At 39.7% G+C, this 27,547-nt stretch overlaps 2 protein-coding genes and 1 long non-coding RNA gene across 6 annotated transcripts; 1 reads left to right on the top strand and 2 right to left on the bottom strand.

Moving 5' to 3' along the window:
- The first annotated feature begins 144 nt into the window (after positions 1-144).
- Positions 145-22,699, top strand: USP8 (ubiquitin specific peptidase 8). 4 transcript variants are annotated; one of them, XM_053988160.1, is made up of 20 exons: positions 145-294; positions 4,837-5,007; positions 5,643-5,787; positions 6,275-6,360; positions 8,935-9,079; positions 9,731-9,788; positions 10,520-10,664; positions 10,924-11,086; positions 12,243-12,387; positions 12,580-12,773; positions 13,921-14,532; positions 15,758-15,844; positions 16,476-16,556; positions 16,939-17,201; positions 17,800-18,012; positions 18,463-18,673; positions 19,011-19,247; positions 19,752-19,894; positions 20,262-20,394; positions 20,613-22,699. In XM_053988160.1, exons 2-20 carry the CDS (start codon positions 4,904-4,906, stop codon positions 20,796-20,798), a joined length of 3,351 nt encoding a protein of 1,116 aa, XP_053844135.1. In that variant the 5' UTR covers positions 145-294; positions 4,837-4,903; the 3' UTR covers positions 20,799-22,699. The 4 variants fall into 4 exon arrangements, with proteins under 4 accessions (XP_053844135.1, XP_053844133.1, XP_053844136.1 ...); XM_053988158.1 differs by having other exon boundaries at positions 146-294; positions 15,755-15,844; XM_053988159.1 differs by lacking the exon at positions 145-294 and adding an exon at positions 3,511-3,528 and having other exon boundaries at positions 15,755-15,844.
- LOC128813232 (uncharacterized) lies at positions 12,580-19,053 on the bottom strand. The gene is made up of 4 exons (XR_008438965.1): positions 18,965-19,053; positions 16,452-16,568; positions 14,963-15,027; positions 12,580-12,633 (listed from the first exon to the last, which is right to left on the bottom strand). It is a non-coding gene; the product is annotated as an uncharacterized LOC128813232 (long non-coding RNA).
- USP50 (ubiquitin specific peptidase 50) lies at positions 22,356-27,243 on the bottom strand. Its single transcript, XM_053988705.1, has 7 exons — positions 26,923-27,243; positions 26,397-26,592; positions 25,790-25,981; positions 24,975-25,172; positions 24,338-24,480; positions 23,099-23,231; positions 22,356-22,520 (listed from the first exon to the last, which is right to left on the bottom strand). The coding sequence occupies exons 1-7, from the start codon at positions 27,009-27,011 to the stop codon at positions 22,356-22,358; spliced, it is 1,116 nt and encodes a 371-aa protein (XP_053844680.1). The 5' UTR covers positions 27,012-27,243.
- Between the last annotated feature and the right edge of the window lie 304 nt (positions 27,244-27,547).

Below are 27,547 nucleotides of genomic sequence, written 5' to 3'. Positions count from 1 at the left end.
GGGCCTGCGCCCCCCGCCCGCCCCAGCGCTGCCGCGCCCCGCAGGGCCCGCGGGACGGCAGCAGGGCCTCCCCGCAGCCGCGCGGCCCGAGCCGGCCCCGCGGCACGGATAGGGCCGTGGCAGTCCCCGCCCCCGCGGGGAGCGGAGGCCCGGCAGGAGGGAGGGAAGCAGGGAAGGAGGGACGCCGCCGAGTTCCGCCCTAGCAGCCATGGCCGCGTAGCGTCTCCTCGGCAGCCGCGCTCGGACATGGGCCTGCCCCGGGCCGGCGGGCGGAGGCAGCGAGTCCCCGCGGCGGTGAGTGCGCGGCCGGGGCGGCTCTGAGCCGGCGGGGATCGAAGCCTGCGGGGCAGGGGGACTCCGGCAGTGACAGGAGGGGCGGGCGCCCTTGGAGAAATCCCCGGGCCCAGCCCCGCCGTGCGGAGGAGCGGCCCTCGAGGGGCTGCGGAGGACGGGGGAGCCGGTCTGGGCCGTACGGGGAGAATCGGGCCTGGCCCGGAGGGGAGCCGGCGGTGTGACCTTGGGCAGCCCGCAGTCTCCCAGCCTTAGCCCGGCCGAGGTGAGGAGCGAGCGGAGCCGCCGCCGAGCCCGAGAGCGGCCGGAGGAAGATGGCAGGGAAGCGGCGCTTCCCAGAGTGCCGCACTCCTGCGGCCGGCGAGCTGCGGTGTCATGGAGATTGCCACAGCCCGGCCGGGCCGCCGCAGCGCTATTGACCGCCCGGTTAGAAACTTGAAGGAGTTTTCTGCCTCTCTGTCACCTCCCCGGCTTCTTATCACCTCTGCTGTTTGCCTACGCCTTGCAAATGTTCATTTATCTAAATAACAAGTGGAACTATTTGTGGTTTTACTTAGAATAACTTTCAAACTTCCAGCAGAAAATCCAGTGTATTTAAGAAACTTTATAGTGTCTTTCTTCCCCCTCGGTATCAAGTGAAACTGTTGGATGGCTGGCTGTCAAAGGGTTTTCTCACTGCGTGGAGAGAGTCCTTGCGAGGCTCGGCAGTGCAGGTTTCAGCAGGGTACGTGGCCGGAGAGAGACCCGTGATGTGTTTGTTACTGCCCTGGTGGCAGCCAGAAGAACGGTGAAAGTTTGGGTGCTCTCTGAGCATAATGAGCTTGCCATAAGAAGCCCCAATAGTTATAATCACCCTATGCACATTAGGTTACTGGACCAAGGCCTGTAGTATTAATACCAGAGCCTGGAAGAGAGCTAGAGGACTCACAGAACTAAATATGCTGATTGTTTGTGTAGTTCAATCATTGAAAAATTCTCAGTTTCTAGACTCACACTGATAATCTTAACAAAACCAACTCTTGTGTACTAAGTGCAGACAGTAAAACTTAACTCTGAGGAAACTGAGTAACTTAATGCTCATGAGAAATCCATTTCTCATTTGCTCAAGTGCTAGAGAGAAAAAGAAGTGAATAATACTTTATTACATACCTGAATTGGTGATGCACATTACTTGTGTCAGTGTTTCAAAATGTGTTAGTGTGCACACTGCTTGCAGCATAACTGCTTCAGTGCATCATTCTTTCTGTAGTCATTCCACTTAAAGCTTACTCATATCCTTAGTAAAACTGGCATGATAATTAGATGTTGAAAAACCTGTTACCAACAGGTATGCTTCCCTGTCAGAGTAAAACTATCCATTTTAAGTATGTCAAATGCCTATAATAATACAAGCATGACTTTGCTTATATTTTGGAATAGTGGCCTTGTTTTCAGCACTCATAGGTATGAAGAAGGAACCAGAGATAATACTTCAGCTGGGGGTAGAAAAGATCTCAGGCTTTGAGTTTGATCTTAATTTTTAAGATAAAAGTTGACAGGCCTGAAATAAGTTGTTTCTTCTTCCTCACAGGGTTGACTAATAGTAGATTTAGCTATTACAACTTCTTCAGTCCCTTGTAGTCATGGTTTTGTGATCCAGTTTTCTTTGATGGTGACTAGTTCCAAACTGTATTTGTGCAGCTGGATTTTGCTGGATTACTTCACTGAGAGTAGGCCAGTTAGGAATCTGGTATCTGCAAAAAATTATGTTCAAAATCAGATGGCAATATTTATCAATGAAGGAGTTGATTTGGACTCTGAAATTATAGTCTTTCCAAAGCTTGCTCAAAAATGAAGGAAATAAACCATGTTCATTTGAGTATGAGAAAAAAATTAAGGTAATGTACATCTTAAAATTTAGTGGAAGCTTAAGAAATTTTAAGGGTCCTAACGAGGTAAGACCGAGCAGTGGTCAGTCTGTAGTAACTAAAATCCAGTTGGGGCATTTGTGATGCATAAACCTGAAAATGTTAGTTACAGATCCAAAATTAAGATTCTGTATAGAAAAATGTCTTAGAAACTGCAACTGAAATCTCATATCAACTTATGACATATGCTGTGTGTATTTCAATTAAGTGTGTGGTTGAGAATTTGATTTTTAAAATGTTTAGAAAATGTTATTCCTTATCCATTCTTACTCATTTCACTGCAGCAGATTGTATGAATTGTGGTGCTGTGGGAGGTCAAAGGGTAATACCTCATTCATCAGATACTGTGGTTAGAAGCTCGTGCTTTAAAAAAGGTACAGAAATTTCCTTTAATCAGAAAATAAAAGTTCAACAGTGAACTTGCATGGCAGTTTAAAGACCTGCACTTATAATTTAGTGACCATAAGAAAATGTGGAAAGATAATTTTTGTTTCAGGCCAAAGCTCAGAGGTGGCTTTTATTTACTAGTTCTGCATTTGTATAGATGATGTTCCAGAAGATCTGCCCTTTTCAAGGTGTGTCAGCAACACTTGAGAATTTACTGACATCATTAAATGGTTCACCTTCCACATAATCTTGAGCTTTTTTGCTCATATGCACACAGCAGTCTAATGCTATGTGCATATCTTATTCAGACTGCATATTTAGTTACAATATTCTGTCAGAACAAAACCAAATGCTGCCACTTAAGATTAAGAAAATACTGGTTACATAACAGAGCAAACATTGAAGATATATTTGGAAAGGACTTAAAAGCTTCAAAGGAAAAGTCTATTTACAGTTCCATGGAGAAAAAAAAAGCCAGGTAAAGACATGCTCTGAAGGTAGAATGAGACAAGTAATACTAAAATCTTAATAAGAGTGAAGCCTCTCTTTATGAGGTTGCAAAAAGTGTCTCTTTGTTTTAGGCTAAAGGCTTTTATGCTGGAAAGGTCTTCTTTAGGGCAGGGAGTGTCTGTGTTTTGTTTCTACTGCGTGCAGTTCTAGTGAATTATCTGCCTTGTTTTCAGCTCCTAAGTATCTTCCTGAAAGTTACAATTGAATGTATGACACATCACATAGAAAAGACAATATTTTAAGATGAGTGAGGTATGGGATACATTTTTATTTCTATGTATTAAAGATAGTATTTGAGGAGTTCAGTACTTACTTTATAGAATTATCTGGAAATTAGTCCACTAAGAGAGGATTTTTAACAATTTTTTCAGTTTTAACAAGCTGATACCTGGTTATCAAGGAAACTAGCAAGTACAGCATCCGTGTTCAAGCAGTAAGTTATTTTGCTAGATATTGTTTAGTCTGACCTTGGCATACTAGACCTTAAACCAAAGGTTTGTATTAACTTAGTGTCTTTGTTTGATAACCAGTTCCTAGACCAACAATAGTCAACCTAACGCTAGTCTGTGCAGTAATACTTCAAGGAGTACAACAGCTATGAGCCTTGGGAAGGGATCCCATTCCCAGCTTAGCTTCTTCTTGACTGCACATGCCAACTCCTGCCCTTGCACAAGCTGTGTAGCCTTTCTGCTTCTTTAGCAGGCTGAATTGGCTCAGTAAGAGGTTGGAGAAGTACCAGACCAGCATGAGAAAGAGGGAGGGCAATTGGGACTACCTCATTGAGTGGCAGTCAGCTACTGATCAATTTGGTCAGGTGAAACTTCCCTCTGAGGTCACTGTCTTTTTTTTGGTCACACTTGATGCTGATCACGTATAGAGTGAAAGAGAAATGCTCTACCTTCATCTTGTCAAAAGCCACTAGGAAATAACTTACTTGCTTATATCATTTGGGTGTCTGTCTTCTAATGAGTCCCCCCTTAAGCCTTTCAATATCACTCACATCTTAATGTCTCACCTCTTGCTTGTGAGGGAGCTCAGTTCCTCCCGTGCCGCCCCCAAGGCTAAAATGGCTCACTGTGTACTAGAAGCAAAGAGTTTTAGTTAAGACTGTCTGCAGGAGACTTCGTGGACTTCCCTGTCTCAGATAACATGATGTAACAGTCCCTTGTGACCAAACCCTGCTTAACTATTTCATGGCTGCCTGGAGAGCACTTTCAAATGAAAGCACAATGTCAATGGCACCAAGGAGTTGAAGACCTACAGAATGTAGGTCCAAGAATGTGTCCAAGACATTTCAGTACATTTTAATGGTAGCAGCCTTCTTGTTCTCAACTTACCTCTTAGCAAGACATTAGAAGTCATTTTTCAAAGGGGCTAGTATGTATTTGCAGGGTACAGAGGAGTCAGCTATTTTTTTATAGTATACTTGCTGGCATTTCAGTAGAATAAATTTGCTGCATACGCTGATTTTGAACATTCATGAGTCAGCATTTCTTCATATTTTATTTTTCTGTTAGCACCATATTGCTGGACGTTCTTGATCAATTACCTGAAGTGATTTCAAATAATTCTGTCACTTTGGGAGGATTAGTTTATGCTATTAATTGTTCAGACACTCTGTTTGCTAGCTCACATAAGGCGAGATAAATTAGGTAATAAACCTACACAGGTAACTATAACTACTGTACTAAAAGTAATTGGAATATAATTTGGTTCTTCCTACCCTTTTTTTCTCCTCCAGAAAAATACTGATAAAGACTTCTAAGAAGCTGTAACATCCTAGAAGGGACATAAGTAACAATATTAACATGCCTGCTGTGGCATCTGTACCTAAGGAGCTATACCTCTCTACTTCATTGAAAGATCTCAACAAGAAGACAGAAGTAAAACCTGAAAAGACCAGTACAAAAAGGTACATATGTTGTAATTGACTTTGAATTAATACTTAAAATACAAAATTTGTTGTGGATCTAAATTTCCTTCATTATTTCTGCTAGATACAGAATCTTCAGTAGTCTTATGTATGGCTCTCAACTGTCACATTGGATATGCTTACTGCCTTCAGAAGGTCACTGGCATACTACCAAAACATGACTTGGACAGAGCACAATGCCCATGAAAATCTGCATACTTAGAGGAAAGGCTACATAAATGCAAATCTGTCAAAATGATAAAACCTTTAGCAAGTGCCTGAATGCTTTGCCTCTAGCATTTTTAGACAATCGATGATTTAACTTTGTCTTACTATGACTTAGTTTTTTCCAAGGAAAAAAACTATTCTTAGAAGGGAACGGTATCTTTTCCCATATCTCACTATGGTATTAAATTATGGAAGCCTTTAAATAAGGCTGGTAAACAAACTAGCAAAGATAAACATTATTTGGAGGAACATGATTGCAATTCATATTTAATGAAAACTTTGTATTAAGGTGGTAAAATCGAATGCTTAATATATGGGTGAAGTCTGTAAACACTTAATCTTGTAATGAAAAGGTGTTTGGGGACAAGTCAACAATTATGTGCTCTACTCTTCTTCTTTGGTTTCAGTTATGTGCAGAGTGCCCTTAAGATTTTCAAGGCAGCAGAGGAAAGCAGACTGGACGGAGATGAAGAAAAAGCTTACATCCTATATATGAAATATGTGGCTGTTTACAACCTTATTAGAAAGAGACCTGATTTTAAGCAGCAGCAGGTATAAAAGCTTTCTGACTGATCTCTTCTGCATTGGTCAAAGTATGAGAAGTACAGAGAAGTACAGAGAATTACACTAATGCACATTCAAAGGATCACACTGATATTGAGTAAACTGTCTCACTTATAGTGCTATTATTTCTTTCTTGTTTTTTGACAAGTCTGGTGTTAATTTTTTTTTCAGATTTGTTTTTATGTATGAACTATACAAATTGTCAGATCTGTCAATATTTTTTCATGGAAAGGTATTCTTGTAATTTTTACCAGTCAGACTTTTTTGGGGAAGTTGCCTTGTCTAGCCTTTATTTATTAGTGCCATGAAACAAAACTAATACTTGAATAGAAAATATTTTGATTCAAACCAGTTCTTTTTTTTGGCATTAATATCATTATAATATCAACTCTCCATACATTAGTGACTCTTGACATGCATAGAATTAGGCATTGTTAAACTGTATATTTATATGATGTGATGCTTGTCATTTTAGGATTATTTTCATTCAATTCTGGGACCTACAAATTTAAAAAAAGCTCTTGATGAAGCTGAAATACTGTCAGACAGCCTTAAACTCAGGTATGTAACATAGTTGATGGCTAAGACGTTGTTCTTTATGCCTCAAGCCTGTATCTGTGCCAAGTGCAGATTTTCATGCTAATTAGTAGTAAGCAATTGCACTTGAGTAAACCATAGGTACCTGAAACTCTTGAGAGCTTAAATTTATTTCCAGAAGTCTTTTACTGGAGACAATTTTCACTGCCATACACTCCAATAACTTGTCATTTTGTACACTGTCTGCTAATTCCTGGTAACTTTGGTTTGTTGACAGTGTCTCCTAGTTTTGTTAATTGACTAATAGAAAGAAACCACAAGGTCTGAAGTACATATACAGGAGAGATGATCAAGAGCAATTTCCTCCTCAACCTTTTAGTCACAAGGTCATCTTAGCCCAAATATATTAATGAACGTTCCTTATAATCAGATATACTAAAAAGTCCCCTAGTCTAGATGTAGTTTACACTAAGAAATGCCAAGTTTTGATTCTTCAGCCACACCTTTCCTCTGCCATTTGCAGATGTGTATGGAATGCACAGATCTGCCAGTATATAAATGAGCAGATGGTTAATGGGCTTTTGGGTACCTGATTGACAGCTGTCAAGTCACATCTTTGTGCCATAAGCCATGAAATTGTGTTAGTAAGAAGTTGTAAGGTAGGGTCTATCTTTAGGTGATATTCAGCACAGTAGTTCTTATTTCCAGCCTTCTCTGCTTCTTGCATCCTTAACGATTTTCTCACTCTTTTAACTCTCTCTCTGCAGCTGGGCACATTTCCCTTCACAAGTGTCATGTCCCACCCCCTCCTCCCAAGTATTCTTGTGAAAGTGCATTTTATGCCCTCCAAAGTGCTAAATCTATAAAGTTAATTTAGGTGAACTGTGAGTGTAGTTGCATGTATGTGAAGAGTGGCTTCGCAAAGAACTCATGACACTGTGTATGAAACAATCTTTAGAGTTTCTTTGTTTAGGTGAGTCTTACAATTAAATACAGCTACAAATTCACTTTAAGAGTAAACATTGATAGAATCAGAGAAACCCAAAATGCAGAGACTTGTTTAAATAACTTATGTTCTTTTATGAAAGGAACAGAGTTTTGAAATTGACCCAGTAACTTTTAACTACTCTGGCAAAATGTGTAAATATTTAAAGGTAACAGAAATGAAACATGACTCCTGTGTAACTACAGAAGTAGTTTCAAGGAAATTATTTGTATAATTTCTTCCCCAGGCAGTAGGCCAGCAAATAGTTTGAATGTTAATTGTTAACTAAAAGTAGAGCTGCTGAAACTTGTATAGGGGCAGGAATGCTTACATGAATGGCCTATGAGGTGCTTCAGAAGTATAAATAGTAAATAGGAAATTGATGGGTAAATATTTCATACCGACCAAATTAAAATCTGAAATATGCTTTAGTGTCATTAACTCCAAGTGGGAACAAAATGCTCAGTTCTAACTTAAAATGCCTGTGCCAAATCAAGAAGCCTGTTTAAAAATAAAATTACAGACTTGGTGCCTCCTTCCTCTCAGTGGGCAATTAGTGCAGTAGACTTGGAGGTAGAATTTGATTGAATGATCTAGGTTATTAACACAGTACTTTTAAACTGAAATACAGCTGTATTGTCATTGTTATTTTAACCCTAATTATGCAACATCTGGTTAAAAGGAGCACTTACTAACACAGTTAGTAAGTTCTGAGTTCATGTTTTACTTCTTGGTTCAGTCATCCAAATTGTTAGGTCAAACATTCTTTGTTTTATGATACTAGTAACCCTTAAACTTCTCAGTTGTATTAAATGTCAATGAATACTATTGAACAATGATGCGACTGTACAAACCTCCAGTGGGTGATCTGAACACTGTAGTTTGGAGATCACTGGCTTATAATACCATGATTGTCCTTCCAGTGATGAAAGGCTGGGAGGGTAATTTTCAAATCTGAGGCTTTATGAAAAGGACAGCTGTATGCAAGACCTCATCTCCCAAAACTCCTGAGTGAACACAGTTCTTGCATTGGCTTCCCTGTAGGCCCAGTGTTTGAAACAGGCACCAGGCACACAGGTGAGCACATCACAGAGTCAACTTACATTCTGAAGGTGATTACTGTATAAGTAGTTCTGATCCAACTTCCCAGAAAAAGCAAATTTAGATAACTGAGCTAACTTACTCTTCACTGGCTCCATTGCAAATGAAGTAAAATACCTGGGATGACTGTTATAATATATTGGAGTTTACTTGTAAGTCACCAGTATCTACTCTTTTCTGTGGAAAGTGAAAAACATTGAGAGATACTGTAGCTAAACATGACCCCAGGTGTAAAGAAAAAAATCGCTTTACAATCAGTGGCTATGTAATAGGACTCAAACCAAGATTTAACAGTAAGAAAATGAACCCAAAAGTGGGAAAAATAAGACCACATAGGTTAGGAAGCAAAATGGAGTTTGTTGGAATACAAAAACTGTCAATACTTTAACTTTTTAAAATTCTAAATACTTCTTTTAAAGTTTTTGACTGAAGACTTAATGATTTTGATATTAATAATCCAAGGTTAGCCAAAACCACAATATTGAAAAAAAGGCACTTCTTTCCCCTAATAGATACGAGGAAGCTGAAGTTCGGAAAAAACTTGAAGAGAGGGACAGACAAGAGTTGCAAAAAAAGCAAGATCCAAAAGATGATGGAAAGAGCTCAGCCAAAAACTCCTCAGAAAGTGCTGTGGATTCCAAAGGAAAAAGCCAAAGGGTAAGTGAAGATGTTAACAAACTTTAATTCAATCTGAATGTATAGTTTCAATCTAGAATTTGGTCTCTACTTCTACTAGTAGCTATTTCCAGTTCAGAATCAAGGTGGTTTTGGTTTTTTTTAATGAATTTACACTCTCCATGACCCTTCTTTGACATTTCTTTGGAATACATGAAGTCCTAGCAGCCTCCAAGTCTTGTATAAGATAGACTGAGCTTTATGGTTAAGTCAAATTCTGTTCTGTGCTGGAATTACTGCAAGAATCACATGCAAGAAACCCAAGGTAATGGTGACAAACTGATATTAAGGATAACATGTCTCCATTTTAGGGGAAGGTTGACTTTCTAGCAGTAGTGTGGAAACACTAATTAACACTTCATTCTCGACAAATACTTTAAGAATTTCTTCTGGTAGATGATGGTGTCCTAGGCTGTATTACCTTTTTAACTGTTTCCTGTCTAGGCAGGGCAGCAACCTCAGTATCTTTTGAGTACATTTCTCAGCACATCTTCAGAAACAGCTCCCTTGTGCTGTGTTTGTTCTAGTGGCCTAACTGTCTGACAAGTTTCTTTCAGGCTCTGTGAGAGTCATTCTCTGTTGGCCTTAGTTCTGAGTATTATATGCTAAACTTTTTTTTTTCCCTTTATACAGATTAATGGTGAGACAAAGCATTCACTGGAAACAAAAGATCAGTCTGATAGCCTGAGTGGTAAGAGATGCAATGCTCACACAAATGTGAAAAAGGTTTCTGTATGACTGTGCACTAATCACCTCACAGCTGCAGTCCTTCTCAGGAGTTATTTCACAGTTAAAATATTTTGATGAAATTCTAGTATCCTGCATTTCAGTTATAACAAATCAGTAATTAATTAAGCTCTGTATTAAAGCCTTCATTACTTCTCATAAACTTAGAGATCTGTAGTTAGTTTTTCAACTGTTCAGTAATTGAAGTTGAACTAGTCCTGAAGTGATCAGGTTAGAAAGAAAAACAGCTGGACTGCTGATAGGCAAGGATGAAATATGACAGTTTACTCAGTTAAATACAAAATTTTTCCTTTCCCCTTACAACCTTCTGCTTTTTGTTCTTTTAATGAGTATGTGGAAAAGTTCTCTCTAGAGTTCTTAAGAGGAATATCTGCAGCATGTACTTCACAAATGCTTGCCTATATAGCTTGATTTAAATGAGACTACAATAAGTTAAACTTGTTTATCACTGAAATATCCAGTATTGTCTAATCTAACAGATGAAGTGCTGATCACTACAGCAGAGGGAGCAAAAGGTCCACACTGTAATGTCTCACCTTCATGACTCTGTGGGACTTCTTAGTTCTGTTTCATCTGTTTGTAGTCTTGATTGCACCAGTCAGATACCATAGCCATTCATAGCATTCATACATTTATAATGTAGCTTCTTACATGTAACTGCTTCTCTCCTTCAAGGAGCAGTCACGCCTGAGAAACTGTTTGCAATGATGTCAGACAAAAACATTGAATTGCTTATAATGGATGCTCGAAAATCAAAGGATTATCAGGAATCCTGTATTCCAAAATCCATCAGCGTCCCAGAAGAAGCTATCCATCCTGGGTAAGACATGATGTTCAGTGAGAGTGAAATATTTCATTTTCTAAAAAGTACATGCATTTAAAGCTTTTATACCTAATGTCAGAATCCCTGCTGTGTACCAGTGGGTGAGATGTATCTGCACAGCTCTGTTTTTGCGTGTACTGACTTCAACACAATGCATATTTATTTTATCCAAGCACATAAACATCTATGGATTATATATTGTTGGACAAAATGTTACTTGTACGTGAGTCTTTAAATGCATGTTAATACATTTCAGAGATACTGCTTATCTGATTGAAGCTAGACTCCCAGAGGAGTCTAGGGATCCATGGAAGAGGAGAGGACAGTTCCATTATGTTATACTGCTAGACTGGTTTAGTTCTGCTGAAGACTTAAAGCTGGGAACAACTCTACAGAGCCTGAAAGATGCACTTTTTAAGGTTGGCAAATTTAATCTTCTAATTCATTAATTAATTCATCTTAGTAAATAAGGTCTTGAAGCACTTACATTATGTGTATATGGAGGCTTTAATGACACCTGGTTGAGTTTCCAAAGCCTGCTTGTTTTGATAGCAGAAGTATAGTTTGAAGTTTCACACTGTACCCTAGTAGAAGACAGTATAATTTAATAAACAGCAGAATGATTCAACCCACTTCGTCAACAAGCAGCTCATCAACTTAGAGTTCTTTGCTGACAGAGTTATTTGGGAAAGTACTTTTAGTCTTGTTTCCCAGGAACAGTCACCCTCTCTCCTGTATTAGCAACAGTAATTCCTTATCCCTGGAAACTGGTTGGCCACCTACTTTGCAGTCCTATCAGCCAGGTACTTCCTACAGTGGAGGGGCTGCAATGAAGGAAGCTCCAGAAATATTTTCAGCATGGTTAACATTTCTGCATTTTTGAATATGACTTTTAGGTAAACATTAATTTAAAATTGAGTTTCATCAGTGCAGGAAGCTTATAGACTTCACAGTGAGCAGATACCCAATATTTTCGAGTCAAACTCTCTGTGGCCATGTTGTCCCTCCTCTGTACAGTGGTGGCTCTTGTGAAAGACTGCAAATCTTTCTGTTACCTTGACATTCAGGACTGGGGTTCAGAGATAGTTCAGCAGTTCTCCCTCTTAATTGTTTTACAGACTGTTCTCTAAACTGTTTGTGTCTTGTTCATCTGATAATACTGAGGAGGGCAGTCTGAACCCTGAACTCTTAAGGGGTTTCAGAAAGTCAAATGTTATGCTTTCTAAATCACTAATCCCTTAGCAAACATACCAGATAAGAAACTGAAGCAAATATTGTAATAAAAATACTTTTCTGTGTGGAGGATTGTTATGTGAAGCAGCAGTAAGTGGTTCTTTCTGTGCTGGAAATATTCACACCCTGTTGTAGGCAGAGCCAGGAACTCAGCTGTGCTGGGCATTCTCTAAACACAGAAAGGATCTCTTATTTTTGCCACCTCTAATTCTTGTTTAAAAATCTAAAAAAACAATCTCTCAATTTAATGACTAGGCACAGGAATTGCAATAACACTATAAAGCTGTAAAAGTTCACTTTCTATTTTTAAATCAATTAACATTAAACTTTTTTTCCATACAGTGGGAAAGCAAAACCATCTTGCAGAATGAACCTTTAATTCTCGAGGGAGGTTATGAAAACTGGCTCCTTTGTTTTCCCCAGTATACAACAAATGCTAGAGTAACTCCACCCCAGCATGGCAGGACTGAAGCAGTGACTGTTTCTTGTAAGTATAAAGTATAACACCCCACCAAGCATTTGTAGTTACTGAATGAATCTTTTATTCATTGAGCTGTATTTAGGAAAGTCTTGTTCTAGCTAAAAACTAAATTTTGAGTTGGAATGAGGGGTTTATTTTGCGTCTGTGGTTTTGTTTTGAGAATTCTCTTATGGTTCCCTCCTGTCCCCTCTCCTGCAGTGGATTTTACATATCCATCTCTGGAAGAGCCAGCTCCTGTGCCACCTGTTGTTGCTGAAAATGAAGAAATGGGAGACAATTTGGAAGAGAGACTAAAATCACTTAACAGACCAAATGTACAGGATGCTGCTGTTCCAAAATCTGACAGTTCCTTTGTAGTTAATCCCGTGTCAATTACAAGAAGTATCCCTGAGGTAAGCTTTTTGACCTGTTCCTTTTTTTCAGTTAGTATAGGATTAATGTGTTAGAGACCCACCACACCCAGAACTCTGAATGCACAAGTAAACATACTCAGTGCATTTGTTTAAGCCTTGTACACGAGTATATTGGTACAGAGACTCTTGGTGGTCTGTGAAGCTGTGGTAACTGATCTACAGAATTCTGTGAAACTAAATACACTTAACAGAATAGCAGAAATTTTCATAAATGTTTTTATGTGAGCATGTGAGAAATTCAAGGTCAGCAATTGATCACTAATTCAGAAAGTTCATAAGTAGTCTTTCTACTTAAAGCACATAGGATGAAATACAGAGAGGACAGTTAAGCCATGGCTTACCTTGGCTATTCCACAGGTCTGATTTCCAGCCACTGTATCTTCATTCAAGTAACAAAACATTTAGGTGTTTTGTCACTCTGGGCCCAGTAGTGAAAGTATAGGAATTTGTTTCTTCCTTTCATGCAAATGAGACTTTATAAAAACACTTTTGTAGAGTTCTTACAGTAAAATAATACTTTCCTTAGGAGACAAGGCTAAAAGCTCTTCACTTTCAGCCTTCTAGATGCAGCCTTGAATATAGATTTCATTCAAGAGACCCTATGCTGTAAAATTTAGAGACCTTATTTCTGTTTGTCCCTGAACCAGATGAGCTTTATTTATTCAGAACAGTCACTGCGGCATCAAAAACAACCTACAGGCAACAGCCGAGCAAAGCCATTCTTAAATACTCCTTCCCATCAAGCAGATCTGTCTTAAACATGTGCTTTGTCACATGATTGAGAGAGCCAAGCCCAAATTAGGCTGCCTGATTGCCCTAAAATGTTCACCTTTGAAAGCTCAGAAATAGAGGTAATTGTGGTAAAAGTGGTGATTAGTGCATAATGCTGTCCTTGTGATTCTTTAGCACTTATTAGTTCACACCTAGAATGAATACCTAGTTTTACTAACAAGCAGTTTGAACAAGAAGATTTAATGAAATTGAAAGATCTGTCTCTCTCTGGCAGAAGTCAACTTGATATCATCTTTATTCTCTTACAAATCTCATTTAGGAAGAGCTTGGTAAAGCGAGTAGTAATTGCTGTAGTGAATTGTTCTACACTCTGTGTTCTGTGCCTGTGTTACAGGTGGATCGTTCTAAAAAGCCTTCACTAAAAATCCTTGGTGATAACAGAGCAAAACCTCCAAGTACAATCAGTGACAGCCAGTCTGGTGAGAGTGGAAGAATAGTTCCAGACCGCTCCACAAAGCCCGTGCACGATGGAAGGAGCACTCTGACAGAAGAGGAAAAAAGTCGGGTCCATGCAGAAACCGCTGCTTTGTTAGAGAAGAACAGACGGGAAAAGGAACTGCGGGAGAGGCAACAACAGGAACAGAAAGAGAGGCTCAAGAGAGAAAAAGAAGAACAAGAACGAAAAGAACAAGAACAAAAGGCAAAAGAGGAACAGAAGGAAAAGGAACACAAAGACAGGCTACAGCAATCAAAAGAGGACAGAGAGCAGAAGGAGAGGGATGAACAAATAAAAAGAGAGCAGGAGGAAAAGGAACAAGAAAGAGCACATAGAGAAGCAGTAGAAGCAAAAAAACAAAATAAAAATGAACCAGAAAACATTGGTGGAAAAAGGATTGAGATTGACAAAATATCCATGGAAGAAAGAGAAAAGGGAACTCGAACACCAGAAACACAGAAACGGGCACTGGGTGATGCATCTCAGACCTTTGTGACTGTTCCAGGCAAGGTTAGTGAAAAAGAAAATCATCTAATGTGAAGTAGTCATGCACTTAAATCATTCTGAATAGTCTAGTTTTCATTTAGCAATTTGAAATACATAATTGGATGTTTATTTAGACCACATTTTACATAAAAGTAGAGGAGAGAGTTAAAACCAAGACACAAATAGATTTTTTTTCCCAAGACAAGCTTGTTTCTTTCTTGTAAGCAGGCAGCATGAAATCCCCACGGGATAATAAAACTTCCCACTCACATGGAGCTAGAAGGGATGATGGTTCATAGACTGCAACCCTCTGTTTCAAAGATAGAAGCCTTGGTGGTATTTTAACTCTTGTACCAACTTGGTACTGTACTATGTACATATGACACAATGGTGTCATAAGGAACCCTTTAGTATCCCCAGGTGTAGAAACACTGACAAAACAGGATTTTGTTACCTGGCACAGGAAGCAAAGCAACATCCTCATCTAGGATTTTTGCTGAAAACAGTCCAGTTCCAAACCTTGGGGGGAAGGGAGGAGTGTCACAGTTCTTTCTTTCCTCATTCTTGAGAAAAACTTCAAAATTTCTCAATGTACAAATCATCTGATCATAAAACAGGAGCCACTTGCAAAGCTAACAATGGAACAGATGTCTTTAAAACTATTTCTCAAGAACTTGAATTGGGATATTTTTGTCTGCTTTTATAATTGCAGTTTGGTTTGACCATATTCTGGTGTTTGTTTAATCCAAATGCACAAGAAAGCAAAAGTAAATCTTCCTGTGCAAATTTAGCACAGTCATTCATGAGCTTTTGACTGACAGAACAACACAACATAATCCCAAAATGATGGCCTATGATCAACCAACTTCATGTTGGCTTCACAGTTTGCCTTTTCCATGGAGAGGTTTGATAAGTGAGGAGTGAAAGGGAAAAAAGCCTCAAGTTTAACAACAAGTTATAAACCCCACAACTTTTAGGGTAGAAAGTAGTGTAGGTGGAAGTTCTGTACTTTATTTCTGAGCTGTTGAAACTGCAGAACAAATTGTAATACAACATTCAGTTTCAAAACCTATTCCAGTGAATTGCCTATTCCAGTATGTAGAAGGAATAAAAATTACCTGCTTTAACCACTTTGTTGTGGTACATGCATTTAACAACCAAAAAAGAAAGTATAACTCTGCTTTATCAGCATTCTTTACTGACACGCCAGATGAAAATTGAAGCCTTGTTTCAAAATCTTTTGCAGCAGATGGGGGTTAAAGGACAACCAGACAGTGAAGCTCAAAAGCCAGGACCCCTTAGAGAGGATTCTGAACAAGATGCTGAAAGACTTAAAGTAAATACAAATGTATTGTATGTAGCCAAAATAACCAAGCACAGATGCTTTATGATTATTATATTATGTTAAACTCCATTTCATTTCAATTTTTAAAGTCATCATCTTAAGAAAAGACCATGCCATGTTCACACTGTGTTTTTCCTTTTTTTAATTTGGCATATTCATATGAAAAATACTTGAAACTTCCATTAGAAGTCTTGATGTATTTCTGGTGGCACTAACAAGCATTCTCCATGCATTTGTCATCTCATGCATACACCTTCAAGTGCTACTTTAAGAGGGAGAAAAGCTCAGCCTTATGTGTTTAACAGAAGCACATACTCCTACCATTTCCTGATTCTTCAGGGAAAAAATTGAGTTTTGTGACTTTCATGAGACTAAATGGTTGGATTGTTTTTTGGTTTTTTGGAATGTGTCAACAAATGTTTTGTTTAGATTCCAATATTTTTGTTTAGATTGAGCAATAGAAAGTACTAAACTACCATTACAATACATTTTATTTCTATTTATAATCAAGGATTTACTGTACTATTTGCACTGAATCATGTAACTCCATAGAGAAGTCACAGGCAGCTTGTTGCTCTGCATGGGTAACTGTACATACCTTTTCTTTCTCTTTGTTTATTAGTCCCAGCGGGAGCCATTAATAAGAGCACGAAGTGAGGAAATGGGAAGGATAGTCCCAGGGCTGCCTGCAGGTTGGGTAAAGGTAACTCCTCTCCTGAAATGAAAATCAAACTGTTTTGTGTAGTTTTGTCCTGTATTTCAGTTGTGTCTTACTTCTAAGTTAGATCTTGTTTCTTTTTTTTTTACTCCCTTTTAACTTACACACAGTTACTTTCTGAATTTTAATATTATTTGTAACGAAACTAGGACAGTTCATCTGCTGTTCCTGATTTTTGCTGTTTAATAGGCATTTTGGTGAAAGTTCTCCCTTCTACTAAATTTAATCCATTTAATGTTGAGGCCAGTCACAGCATAATATCCCAATGTCTGAAAAACTCATGCTGTTCTTACAGTAATTTATTAATAGGTAAGTTAATGATGAATTTTCACTTGGGTTTGAAACTGTTTGGTTTTTTTCCCCCAAGTTCCTGGATGACATCACTGGAACCTATCGTTACTATCACTCACCAACAAATACTGTTCAGATGTACCCACCAGAAATGGCTCCTCCAGCCACTCCTCCATCAACCCCTCCCACTCGGAAAGCCAAGCCAAAGGTGACCGCTGAGCGGGAGAGAGAGCACTCCAAGCTGAAGCGCTCCTACTCGTCCCCAGATATAACCCAAGCCATTCAGGAGGAAGACAAGAAAAGAATTCCTGTAACTCCTGCAGTCAATCGTGACAATAAGTATGTTTGTTTGATAAGTTAGGTCACAACCCAGGCCCTATGACAGCACAAAGGACTTTCTTTGTGTTTAACCAACTGATATTACTGTTTTCTAAGTGGGTTTGAAAGGATGCAAAAGTAATAGACTAAAATTTCATTGCTAGAAGTTCAGTGTATAGAGCAATTCTCTTTGAGAAATCAATATAATAGTTCTGTATTAGCAGGAATTTCAGAGGTCACAGACTATTAATTGGATGACAGTTGCTTTAAGTTCTATTATTTGTATTAACATACTAAAAGACTATGTTCTGACAGTTTGTGAAATGCAAGTTTTCAGATTTTAAACTGTATTAAACAGCTACATCTTCATCTGTGAATTAAAGAAATAAAGGGAAAAATATAAATCTCATAACTGATGGTGCCTAAAACTCAGCCTCATTATAGGCCAGTGTATATAGATTTCTCACTGTTGCATTGGCTGGTTTTGAATACCCTAAATGATGGTATTTGGTGCCGGGATGGTCCAATCCCTGTGGGTGGTGGGGTGAGGTGTAGTGTTGGTTTATGTGAACAACTTTGTCAAGTCTGAGACTCCTAAAAAATAATTTCTTGCTTATAGACCTGCCTGTTACACTAAAGCAGAAATTTCCAGGCTCTCTGCGTCGCAGATTCGAAATCTTAATCCTGTGTTTGGAGGATCGGGACCAGCTCTGACAGGACTTCGTAATCTAGGGAACACTTGCTACATGAATTCCATATTACAGTGTCTGTGCAATGCACCTCACCTGGCTGAGTATTTCAACAGAAACTTGTATCAAGCTGATATTAACAGGTAACAATCTCTCATCTGCCTTTATACTTGCCAATTCAAGATCACTTAGTGGGGCTGTTTGTTTTTTAAGTAGGAGGCAAGTGGTAACTTTTAGGCACCTTGACATTTTCAAAATTCATGTGTATCACTAAATAGGTTTTACTGGACATTGATAATTAAATTATGGTCACTACGTTCATAAAATACATGTGTACTAGACTAGGCTCTTAAAACTAAACTGAATATTTAAACAGTTCACAAAACATGCTGGAAACAGCTGTATCTTCTGTCTAGAATATGGAACCAAATTACAGGGCTGACATAGATGAAAATTTAACTCAGTCTAACAGCCAGTTTTCCTTCTTCTAAAGAAATTATTTTAAAATTGGGATCATGTCTTGAATTAAAAACATTAGTACTAAAACCCAGTTATTTGAATGGCTCAGATTGCTGTTGTCTCTTATTTTATAGGTCAAATTTCCTGGGGCACAAAGGTGAAGTGGCTGAAGAGTTTGGTGTAATAATGAAAGCTTTATGGGCAGGACAGTATAAATATATCAGTCCAAAAGACTTCAAAATTACAATTGGGAAGATTAATGACCAATTTTCAGGATACAGCCAACAAGACTCCCAAGAATTGCTTCTCTTTCTAATGGATGGCTTGCATGAAGACCTAAATAAAGTAAGCAATACACTTAAAACAAATTATATATCTGTCAGATGATCAAGAGAAATAAATTTTCAAAATACTTCCTTATTCTGTAAGATGATTATATTACTGCAACCCTGTATAGAAAGAAATATGATTATTCAGAATTAAAGAAGGAATTCTGAAATAGTAGGTATAAGGTAGTGGAGGGAGTCACAGAAGAAGCCTCACTAGACAAGAACTGGATGGCTACAGTGACATTGTTTAAATATTCTTGTGAATATTCAATCATATGCTTGCCTATAGATGAGACTTCTTACTTACATATATGTTAATATATTGCTGTGGTATTTAAACTTCTGCTATCCAGGCTGACAACAGGAAAAGATACAAGGAAGAAAATAATGATCACCTTGATGACTCAAGTGCAGCAGAAATAGCCTGGCACAAACACAAACAGCTCAACGAGTCCATTATTGTGGCACTCTTCCAAGGCCAGTTCAAATCCACTGTGCAGTGTCTGACGTGTCACAAGAGGTCCAGAACCTTCGAGGCTTTCATGTATCTGTCATTACCACTCGCATCCTCCAGCAAATGCACTCTGCAGGTATGGGGAACTGGAGAGAAACAGCTCCTGGAGTGCAAACATTCCTCTGGCACTTCATTATGATGCTGCTTCTGCTCACCCTCTGCTTGAAGGGCTTGGTCAGCATTCTGCTTAATTTGCATTGACCTGAAACATGAACAGATCTGAATCTGCATTTTTTTTAGTTCTTCTAAAGTTTAAAGAAATAGGTTATCCCTTAAAAGTTTTAAATTAGAAGCAGGATGGAAATACTGACGCTGCCATAACAGCATGTTTATTACTTGCTTTGGTAGGTCACAATGTAAGTATTCTGTGTTTTTAAACAAAACATTGTCTGTATATTTTGAAGGACGCTGATTAATATCTGCAGTAAAACTTGCTTCCACATATAGATTTAAGTCACTTTTCCTCAGTGAAATGTAGGATGCAGATAACTGATGCAGCTTAACAACCAAATGGGAAACAAACATTTTTGTTACACTTCCATAAATGCCTACCATTCACAATCTCTGTATTTTGTTTTAGGAATGCCTTAGATTGTTCTCCAAAGAAGAAAAGCTCACTGATAACAATAGATTTTACTGTAGCCATTGCAAAACTCGAAGGGATTCTTTGAAAAAAATAGAAATTTGGAAATTACCACCTGTTCTTCTTGTGCACTTGAAACGGTAAGGAAATGGTGATTGGTGAATATTAATTAGGATGAAATGACCAGGCTTTGATGGAACTGGATTGTTCCACGGCAATAGCTAAGCATTTTTACTTAGAGAAGGTCACAGATACATTACTAATTGTAATGTTGCAAGAATTTGATTTTCATCTGATGCTTCTTTTATAAGGCTGTAATTCCCAAGGTACTTTCACAAGTGACCTCTTGTTATTTTTGCTAAGAAACACATGAGCAAACGTTAACAGAACTGGGGGCTTCAGTTGAGATCACATCCTGGTTAAAAACAGGGAAAAGAAACATGCTTAATACAATAGAATGGCTTGTGAACAACCTGTAACTTTTCATTATGCTTTTTAATTCTCTAGATTTTCCTATGACGGAAGATGGAAACAAAAGCTTCAAACTTCAGTAGATTTTCCACTGGAAACTCTTGACCTCTCTCAGTATGTCATTGGTCCAAAGACTTCCTTGAAGAGATACAATCTGTTCTCAGTATCGGTAAGTAACCATGTCACATTTCAAAATCCAGCTGCACTTGATGACAGGACTCAGGGTGGCCTGTGTGATTCAGCCAGGCTGCATTGTAGTTGCAGACTAAGTTGCATTCTAAAAAGAACAATTGGGATTTAGTAAAAATTTAATGTTCTAGGTTATTTCCCTAACCAGGGAAGAAATGGCAGCTTTGAAGGCCACTAATCCTTGCCTTACGTTCACAGAATCATTACGGTGGGCTGGACGGGGGGCACTACACAGCCTACTGCAAAAATGCTTCAAAACAGCGCTGGTTTAAGTTTGATGACCATGAAGTGTCTGAGATCTCGGCGTCCTCAGTGAAGTCCTCAGCTGCTTACATTCTCTTTTATACATCCTATGAACAGCGAGCAGTAGATATGGCCACGTAAAGGAATGTGGCTTAAGGAAACTGGTTTTCTCTCTTCAAGAGCAAAATAGGCCTGGGAATGCATATAAATATGCAAAAGTACAGCAGACATAGTCACTGGAGGAGTGGGAGGAGCAGGGTGTCTGCCAGCAGGGCTCCCTCGGGCCGTAGCAGTGCTTAACAATCAGAGACTGCTGGGTAACGCTTGTGGTCATACTGCCATCTGTGAAACCATTTACAAGCATACTTGCATTACTGTTTATTTTAAAAAGAACTATATTTTTAGTCTGCTCCAAAATTAAATTCTAGCTTAGTCATCTGAAATCTATTAACAAGTAGTTTAAAATGTCTTAAAATCCCAAGGCATATCTTGGTTTATTTTTTTCTTTCACTGTTAATGGCCTTTTCACATTTCTAACCTTAAGCTTGACTCTACTGTGAATACTCTAGAACGATGTAAACAGTTAGGAATGTAAGTGTACATATTGATTGCATACTTGCACATCAGAATTATGTATATAATAAAATGTTGTCCTTTTTGTGAGAAGCTCTAAAACTCAGAGGATTGCATTTATTTGCCAGCTCTAAATAATTGCAACACTACTTAATAAAAAAAGCAGAGCTGTATTATTTTTTCTGTTAGCTTTTGTCAATATTTGTGCACTTCAGAGTTATTCTAAACAAACAAGATTTTCCTTTTTAATTTTTTAATATAAATTTTCATGTACACATGCATTAAAAACCTTAATGAAGAAATTATTTAAAAATATATCCTGTTAAATGTATGTTTGGGTTTGGTTTTTCATTCTCAGTTTGTTATGTAATGATCAAGATTGTACATAATAACAGTCTGACTCATATTCACACAGTTTAAAGGTTCTCCATATAAAAAAAAAATACTGGTTTGCATAGAGCTGATTAGTTTAAAAACTTCTTTTAGTTGCATCTTACATATTTCTTTGCTCTGGTTTTGAGTTAATTTTCCTTTTCTGATAAGGTTGGCATTCAAAAGTCTTACATTCTGAGCTTTTACCTGTCTCTGTCTGTCTTGCTGATAGAATTAAGACCAATATTGATTGTTTTCCAAAAGCTTGCAAGCTGCAAACAAGTTTGAAGTGCTGGAGAATCAAAAATGACATCAGTAGAGCAATGCCTTTTTCTTTCTTATATATTAATGGTCACTCCATCCTCTCTTATGTAGCACAGTCTGGTCTGATTGTGTGCTTTCATTATGGTATCCTTCTGTTAATTCCTGAAAGGCAGCTTAGATTTAACCAGCAGAAAAACAAGAATTTCCAGGTAAGTGCATCTGTGTGCTCAACATCCGTGTTGTTTTGAGGGGTGCAAGAAGGTTGTCATGGAAAAGAGCCCCCGGCCCTTGTGCAGTGGAGCAGATGCACGTTCCTTCATGGCTTAGAGGCTGGAACTGTCCTTTCTAGGAATCACTTCCTGAGAGACCACAACAGCTGATCAGTGGTGCACATGCTCTAGTTTATTGATGAAACAGGAGTTGGCTAATGCTGCTGGTGAATTCTAGGTGCTGCCCTACTCAGTGTTCATTTTCAAGACTAACAGGGTGTCAGTAGCCTTGGGAGATGTAAAAGAGGAGGTAAGCTGTGTCAGCCTGCACTGCAGAGTCTGGGATCTTGGTGACCTGGGCATCATCAAAGCTGTACCAGTGTTTGGTGACTGAGTGCTTGCAGAAGGCCGTGTAGTGGCCATAATCCAGATCTCCAGCGTGGTTCTGTAATAAACAACACAGTCTGTTAAAAGCAGACTCCTGTTCTGTCTCCTTACAGGCAAAGCTAGGAACTGGCAATTGTTTCTTGTATGCACTTGGAAAAGATGGCACAGAGGGTTCTAGCCCTTTTTGGCCTAGGGCAGGGAATGTTAATTCAAATAAATTCTTTCAAACAGAGTAAATGGATGATGATCATGCTTATTTATTTTGCAGTTACATTTGCAGCCCAACTATTAGCCCTGATACAGGTCACTATATGAGGGCCCCACTTGTTGTGAGCCATGTCCTTATTTAAAAACAGGATTCATGCAGGATCAGCCTGCGAGTTTACTCTGAAGAGGCATTATGTGCCAGGAGCGCATTCTTTTAACATTGGGATGTTGGGGAAGAAGGAGAAATAATGTCTCTGTCCTTCAGTTATGTACTGTTACTGGATTGTGTCCATGGCTGGTAGAAAAAAAGCATACAACACAACATACATTAAATTATAAATCATTATACATGAAGTCCAAACCAAGACAGGCTTCATCTGCTCCATGAGGCAGGGCCTTCCCAACAGAAGCAGGAAGGGCAAAGCTTACCACTACAGCACATAAGCTGTACTCTGTACTGTTGGGACACGATGTGGAGATGTAAGGAGAGAGATCCAGATTGCTGAATGGATAGCAGACAGTGGTTGAGAGTTTTATTCTGTGCTTGTCCTGCCAGGCAAACCTGAAATGAATTTTTGAATGATTGTAAATGACCCTCGGCTTCTGTTTGTGTTGTGGTTATTGCTTAACTGACTTTCCTAGGAGGAGGGAAAAGCAACAACTGACTACCCAGCATTTGAAAGAAGGATCTCTGTTAATGTTGTGTATTGCAGTAAACTGACAGAAAATGCACTAAACCCACATGACATGTCCAGCAAGAAAAGCAGAGCTCTTGCTTCCTGATCCTTCAGTCAAAGCCTGAAGTCATATATATGCATCACTCTCTCTGTGTCCTAAACATTTTGGACTGGACTGCAGTGCCAGCGTCAGCTCTTCTCTCATGCCAGACTTCATCCCTCTTCCCTCTGTATCTTTGAGTACATCACTGCACTTTTAAACATTTACAATGTGGCCAAGAGCTGCAGCTGGAGACCACATGTCCTTTGAGAATTTTGAGAAAAGCAGATGCTGAATGGAAAATCAAATAAGAACTTCAAATAACATAGTTCTGGGAAGCCAAATCATCCCAGAGTAGTTTTCTTTATAGGTGGAAAGTTGTTAAGAAAAAAAAAATTTTTTAGAATAAATTCAGCATCTAAGTATGTGTGCCTAGTGAAATCTGCTAACCCAGGTGCTCCTTTGCTGAGGCACCACTCTGTTTAGGCCTGATTTAGTAAAGGGATAAACAAAACCAGAGTGCCTCAACTGCAGTACCAGCAAGCAAAACACTGTGTCAGTCCTGCTTTTGGAACCCAAGCCACAGGTCTCTCAGTTGCCACAGGAACTGATTCACAAGGATCATACAGGGACTGAATGAGCTACTGCACTGGGCTGTAGTCAGTCACTGCTTGGTGGAGTTTTCTTCCCTCTGGAGAGCAGATCCCAAGTATTGGGAGAAATTTGGTGGGCTGCAGGACACAGGCAGAACACCCTACATGAAATTCAGGAATACAACTTGCATGTTTGACAGCTCTTTTTCTGTAAATGCCCTTTTAACTTTCAGGTATCTAAAGTATTAAACCCACTTACTTGCAGTGATTTGTCTAGTTTCAGGCAAACACAAGTGACTGTCCTTCATGACTCACATTACCCAGGAACTGGCTATGTCCTGCCCCAGTTAGACTGTACCTCTTTAGATGAAAAATGATGATCTGTGGTGCCTTGGTTATGGAGGCCTTTACTGTTGCATCTTGGTTGCTTCCGCACCAGTAGCAATGGATTTGGTTGTTCCGAGTCAGTGTGTCTGGCTGAAAAAAGCATTCCAGGCAGTCCTGTCAGAGGGATAAAAAAACAAACATCACTTGATTGAACAGATCTCCCTCCACCCCTGAAGGTGCTCAGCAACATAAAAGATGAATTTGCTCCTCCTTACTGAATGCAGCAAGGCTGACATTACAAATTCACAAGACAAATCAGCGAACATTGGCTTCCATTCTCCCCACCAAGGCAGGAAATACTTGGATGACTGGGAGAAACCTGAAATACTTGGACAACTGGAAGAAACCTTCATGGCTGCTATTAAATGATCTAAATATCCTTCATCCCCTGGCAACTCGTGAGCATTGCTCCTGTAACCCTACCAGCCTCCATGGTTCTGAGACCAGTAAAGATGCCCCACTTCTCTAGGGACCAGATCCAAGACTATCCATTAGAGCCCAGGAGCCCAAAGTAACTAAACCCCTGCATTTTTCCAATAACACCTCTTAGTGTAAGCCTCTACTCCCACGTGAAGCAGAAAGCAGCAGGAATGTGTTGGCTGTTGTACCTGCAGAGAGCACACGCTGGTGGAAGGGATGGGCAGGGAGAGGACGGTGAAGTTCTCGGGTCTGTCACTGAGGGCTTTGCATGTCAGACACCTGATACCATAACTGAGCTGTCCCTCAAATAAGTGTGTTATAATAGATGTGCCACTGCTACTCCTTGTGCTTGCTCCCACAGCAGGGCTCTGTCTTTCTTGGCTTGGCTATACAGAAGGAAAAAAAATAACAAAATGTAGGTGAACAATTGTCTTGAGAAATGCCTTCACTGGGTTTTAATAGGTGCTGCCCACTCCCTGGGTTGATCAGTTGTTAGTCTTGCCACAGAACTTGGCTCTAAAATGCTGTTACTTTACTTGATGGTTCATACATGCAGAGTAAGATTGATTCCTTTTCTTAGAGAAAAGTAACAAAAATACAACAATTCAGACATTTGATAGCATTAGTTGCTTGAAAAGCTCTTTATCAGTGGCTCTGGAGGGGAGAAAGACATGGGGGCATGGCAGATGTGAAGTTTTCAGGCAGATGAGAAAGTGGAAGAATATTAACTGTGGAAGGAGCAAGGAGAGGGAGAGGTTAGGACAGTGAAGCTACACCAGCATTGTCATTTAGATGGGGGCTGCAATTTGATGGAGCATTAGACAAGAAGCAAATTAATAATCGGGTGTACACAGGTATGAAATAAAGGTAGAAAAGGAAAGTTATTAGTGGCCCCATCACAGAATTCAGAAGAGGATGATAGGCAATTACTATATGGAATGCTAAGTCATGAAATGCAGAGGAAACAGCTGTAGTTCCCAAAACATCACAGCTGGGCTCTCACCTCCTTGAAAGCCTCGTGGAGGTCATCCAGCACACAGATGAGGAACTCCTGTGCATCATGCTGAGTCCTCCTGCTAAAAGCTGGGTACCGCTTCCCGAAGACAGAATGAAAAGCCTCAGGGGAAACATAGTCAAACTCTCCAAGCCACATGTCAGACATCAAACAGCCAAAGGCAGTCGCAGACTCTCCAATCTCCCTTGGAAAAAAGGGGAGAGTTTCAGATGATGTATGGACAAAAAAGTGTCTGCCTTCATTTCTGTACTGGGAGCACAGTACAGAAATTCAGAAAACAGATGCTGGTACAGTACAGCTCTGGCAGCTGTCACTTGGCTTGAGGGACTCTGCAGATCCCAGAAAGTGGTAGGAACCTTCATCAAGACTGCAGTAATGAGTATTACCGTCAAGATGGGAAGAAAAGTATCATGCTGAAGGACCAGCAAGGAAACAAGCTGGGCTCTCAAAGGAGAAAGAAACCAGCTGGTGGCCAATCTGACTGGAACTGCCTGGGGGAAGCTAGCAGGTGCCTTGGACAGTCTCATGGCAACATGTATCCTTTGGCAGGAAAATAGTGCCAAGCAGAAAGCTCTCTGTGAACAAACCAACTCACTCGTGCAGGGCTGTGTTCCACTTTCCTGAGAGGAAATACTGCACGAGCGGGGTCAGGCTGCAGAGGCACTGCAGCACCGCGTTCATGTAGCACGTGTTCTCCAGGTTCTGCAGCCCTGTGAGCCCTGGGTGCAGGCTGCTCATATCCTCCAGCTGTTCCTTGGGGGAATACTTCCATTTCCATGCCATCCTTCCACCTACTATGAAAAAAATCCACAACAGTGGAAATCTAAAATGCTACATTTTCTTGTTTAAAAATTACATTCACATTTATTTTCACTGGGTTTATAGTGGTGAAGACTCTTTTTCTTCCCCACTAAGCTCTTTCCAATACGGTAAGATACATAATTATGAGGTATTATTTAAACACCTGAAGTTTTAGAGTTATTCCTAAAATTCCATTCAGTCTTTTCAGTCCATACACAGTTATTCAAAAACTACAACCACTTGTGAATAGCCATCTTTAGGGCAAAATGCTTAACAGTGCGTATTACATTATATTTCATTTCCTCAGGTACAGTACTCACCTGTTTTCTAAAACCATAGGTTGCAGTCCAGATGCTACTATAAACAGGTTGTTCTTCAGATTTTTGCTATAAAATGTTCCTTCATTCATGTTAGGAAAACGTTAGTAAGTTTGTTTTCTGGCTGCATAAGTCTGTCCTGGACCAAACTGTCCCCATCCCCAATCAGACAAGATGCTGAACACAGACCCTACACCACCAACCGATTTGCTGTTCTTTCCTAGAGGCTGATGTTCTATTCTGAGGCAGGGCAGAGAATTCTAAAACCACAGCAATCTCTGTAGAGCAAAGACGAGCAGTGCCCTGTGTGTTCAGTCCCGTGTTCCGTCCTGTCACCCCAGCCCCTTGTGATGTCACCTGGTAACACTGGGCAGGGTACACACCTGGCCAGACCTGCCTCCATCTCCTTCCATGTGCCAGCCAGAACAGAAAACTTTGGGAAGAGAGGGGCACGCACCCATTCCACTGAGCAGGGAGCTTTGGCCCAACACACCTTTATCCATGTTTGCTCACTTGGATTAGGATTTATTATTGCCATGCTCTGCTGGAAGGGCAGTGATGACCGAGGGTGTTGACCATAAAAGGATGGAGCTACCTCAGAACATCACACTGAATTAGTTTCTTGGTG

Source organism: Vidua macroura, chromosome 12, assembly GCF_024509145.1.
Source record: "Vidua macroura isolate BioBank_ID:100142 chromosome 12, ASM2450914v1, whole genome shotgun sequence".
Taxonomy (NCBI): Eukaryota; Metazoa; Chordata; class Aves; order Passeriformes; family Viduidae; genus Vidua; species Vidua macroura.
The sequence above is the reverse complement of the archived record's forward strand: the minus strand, read 5'-3'. Positions and strand labels throughout refer to the sequence as shown.

Bases quoted from the DNA above. Each gene is read 5' to 3' on its own strand.
- USP8 (XM_053988158.1), top strand. From the start codon at position 4,904: ATGCCTGCTGTGGCATCTGTACCTAAGGAGCTATACCTCTCTACTTCA. The intron at 5,788-6,274 runs GTATAAAAGCTT...TTGTCATTTTAG, and splicing joins CTGATTTTAAGCAGCAGCAG to GATTATTTTCATTCAATTCT. The intron at 10,665-10,923 runs GTAAGACATGAT...AATACATTTCAG, and splicing joins GAAGAAGCTATCCATCCTGG to AGATACTGCTTATCTGATTG.
- USP50 (XM_053988705.1), bottom strand. From the start codon at position 27,011: ATGAATGAAGGAACATTTTATAGCAAAAATCTGAAGAACAACCTGTTT. The intron at 25,173-25,789 runs GTGAGAGCCCAG...CCTTCTGTATAG, and splicing joins TCCACGAGGCTTTCAAGGAG to CCAAGCCAAGAAAGACAGAG. The intron at 23,232-24,337 runs GTACAGTCTAAC...AATTCATTTCAG, and splicing joins ATCATTTTTCATCTAAAGAG to GTTTGCCTGGCAGGACAAGC.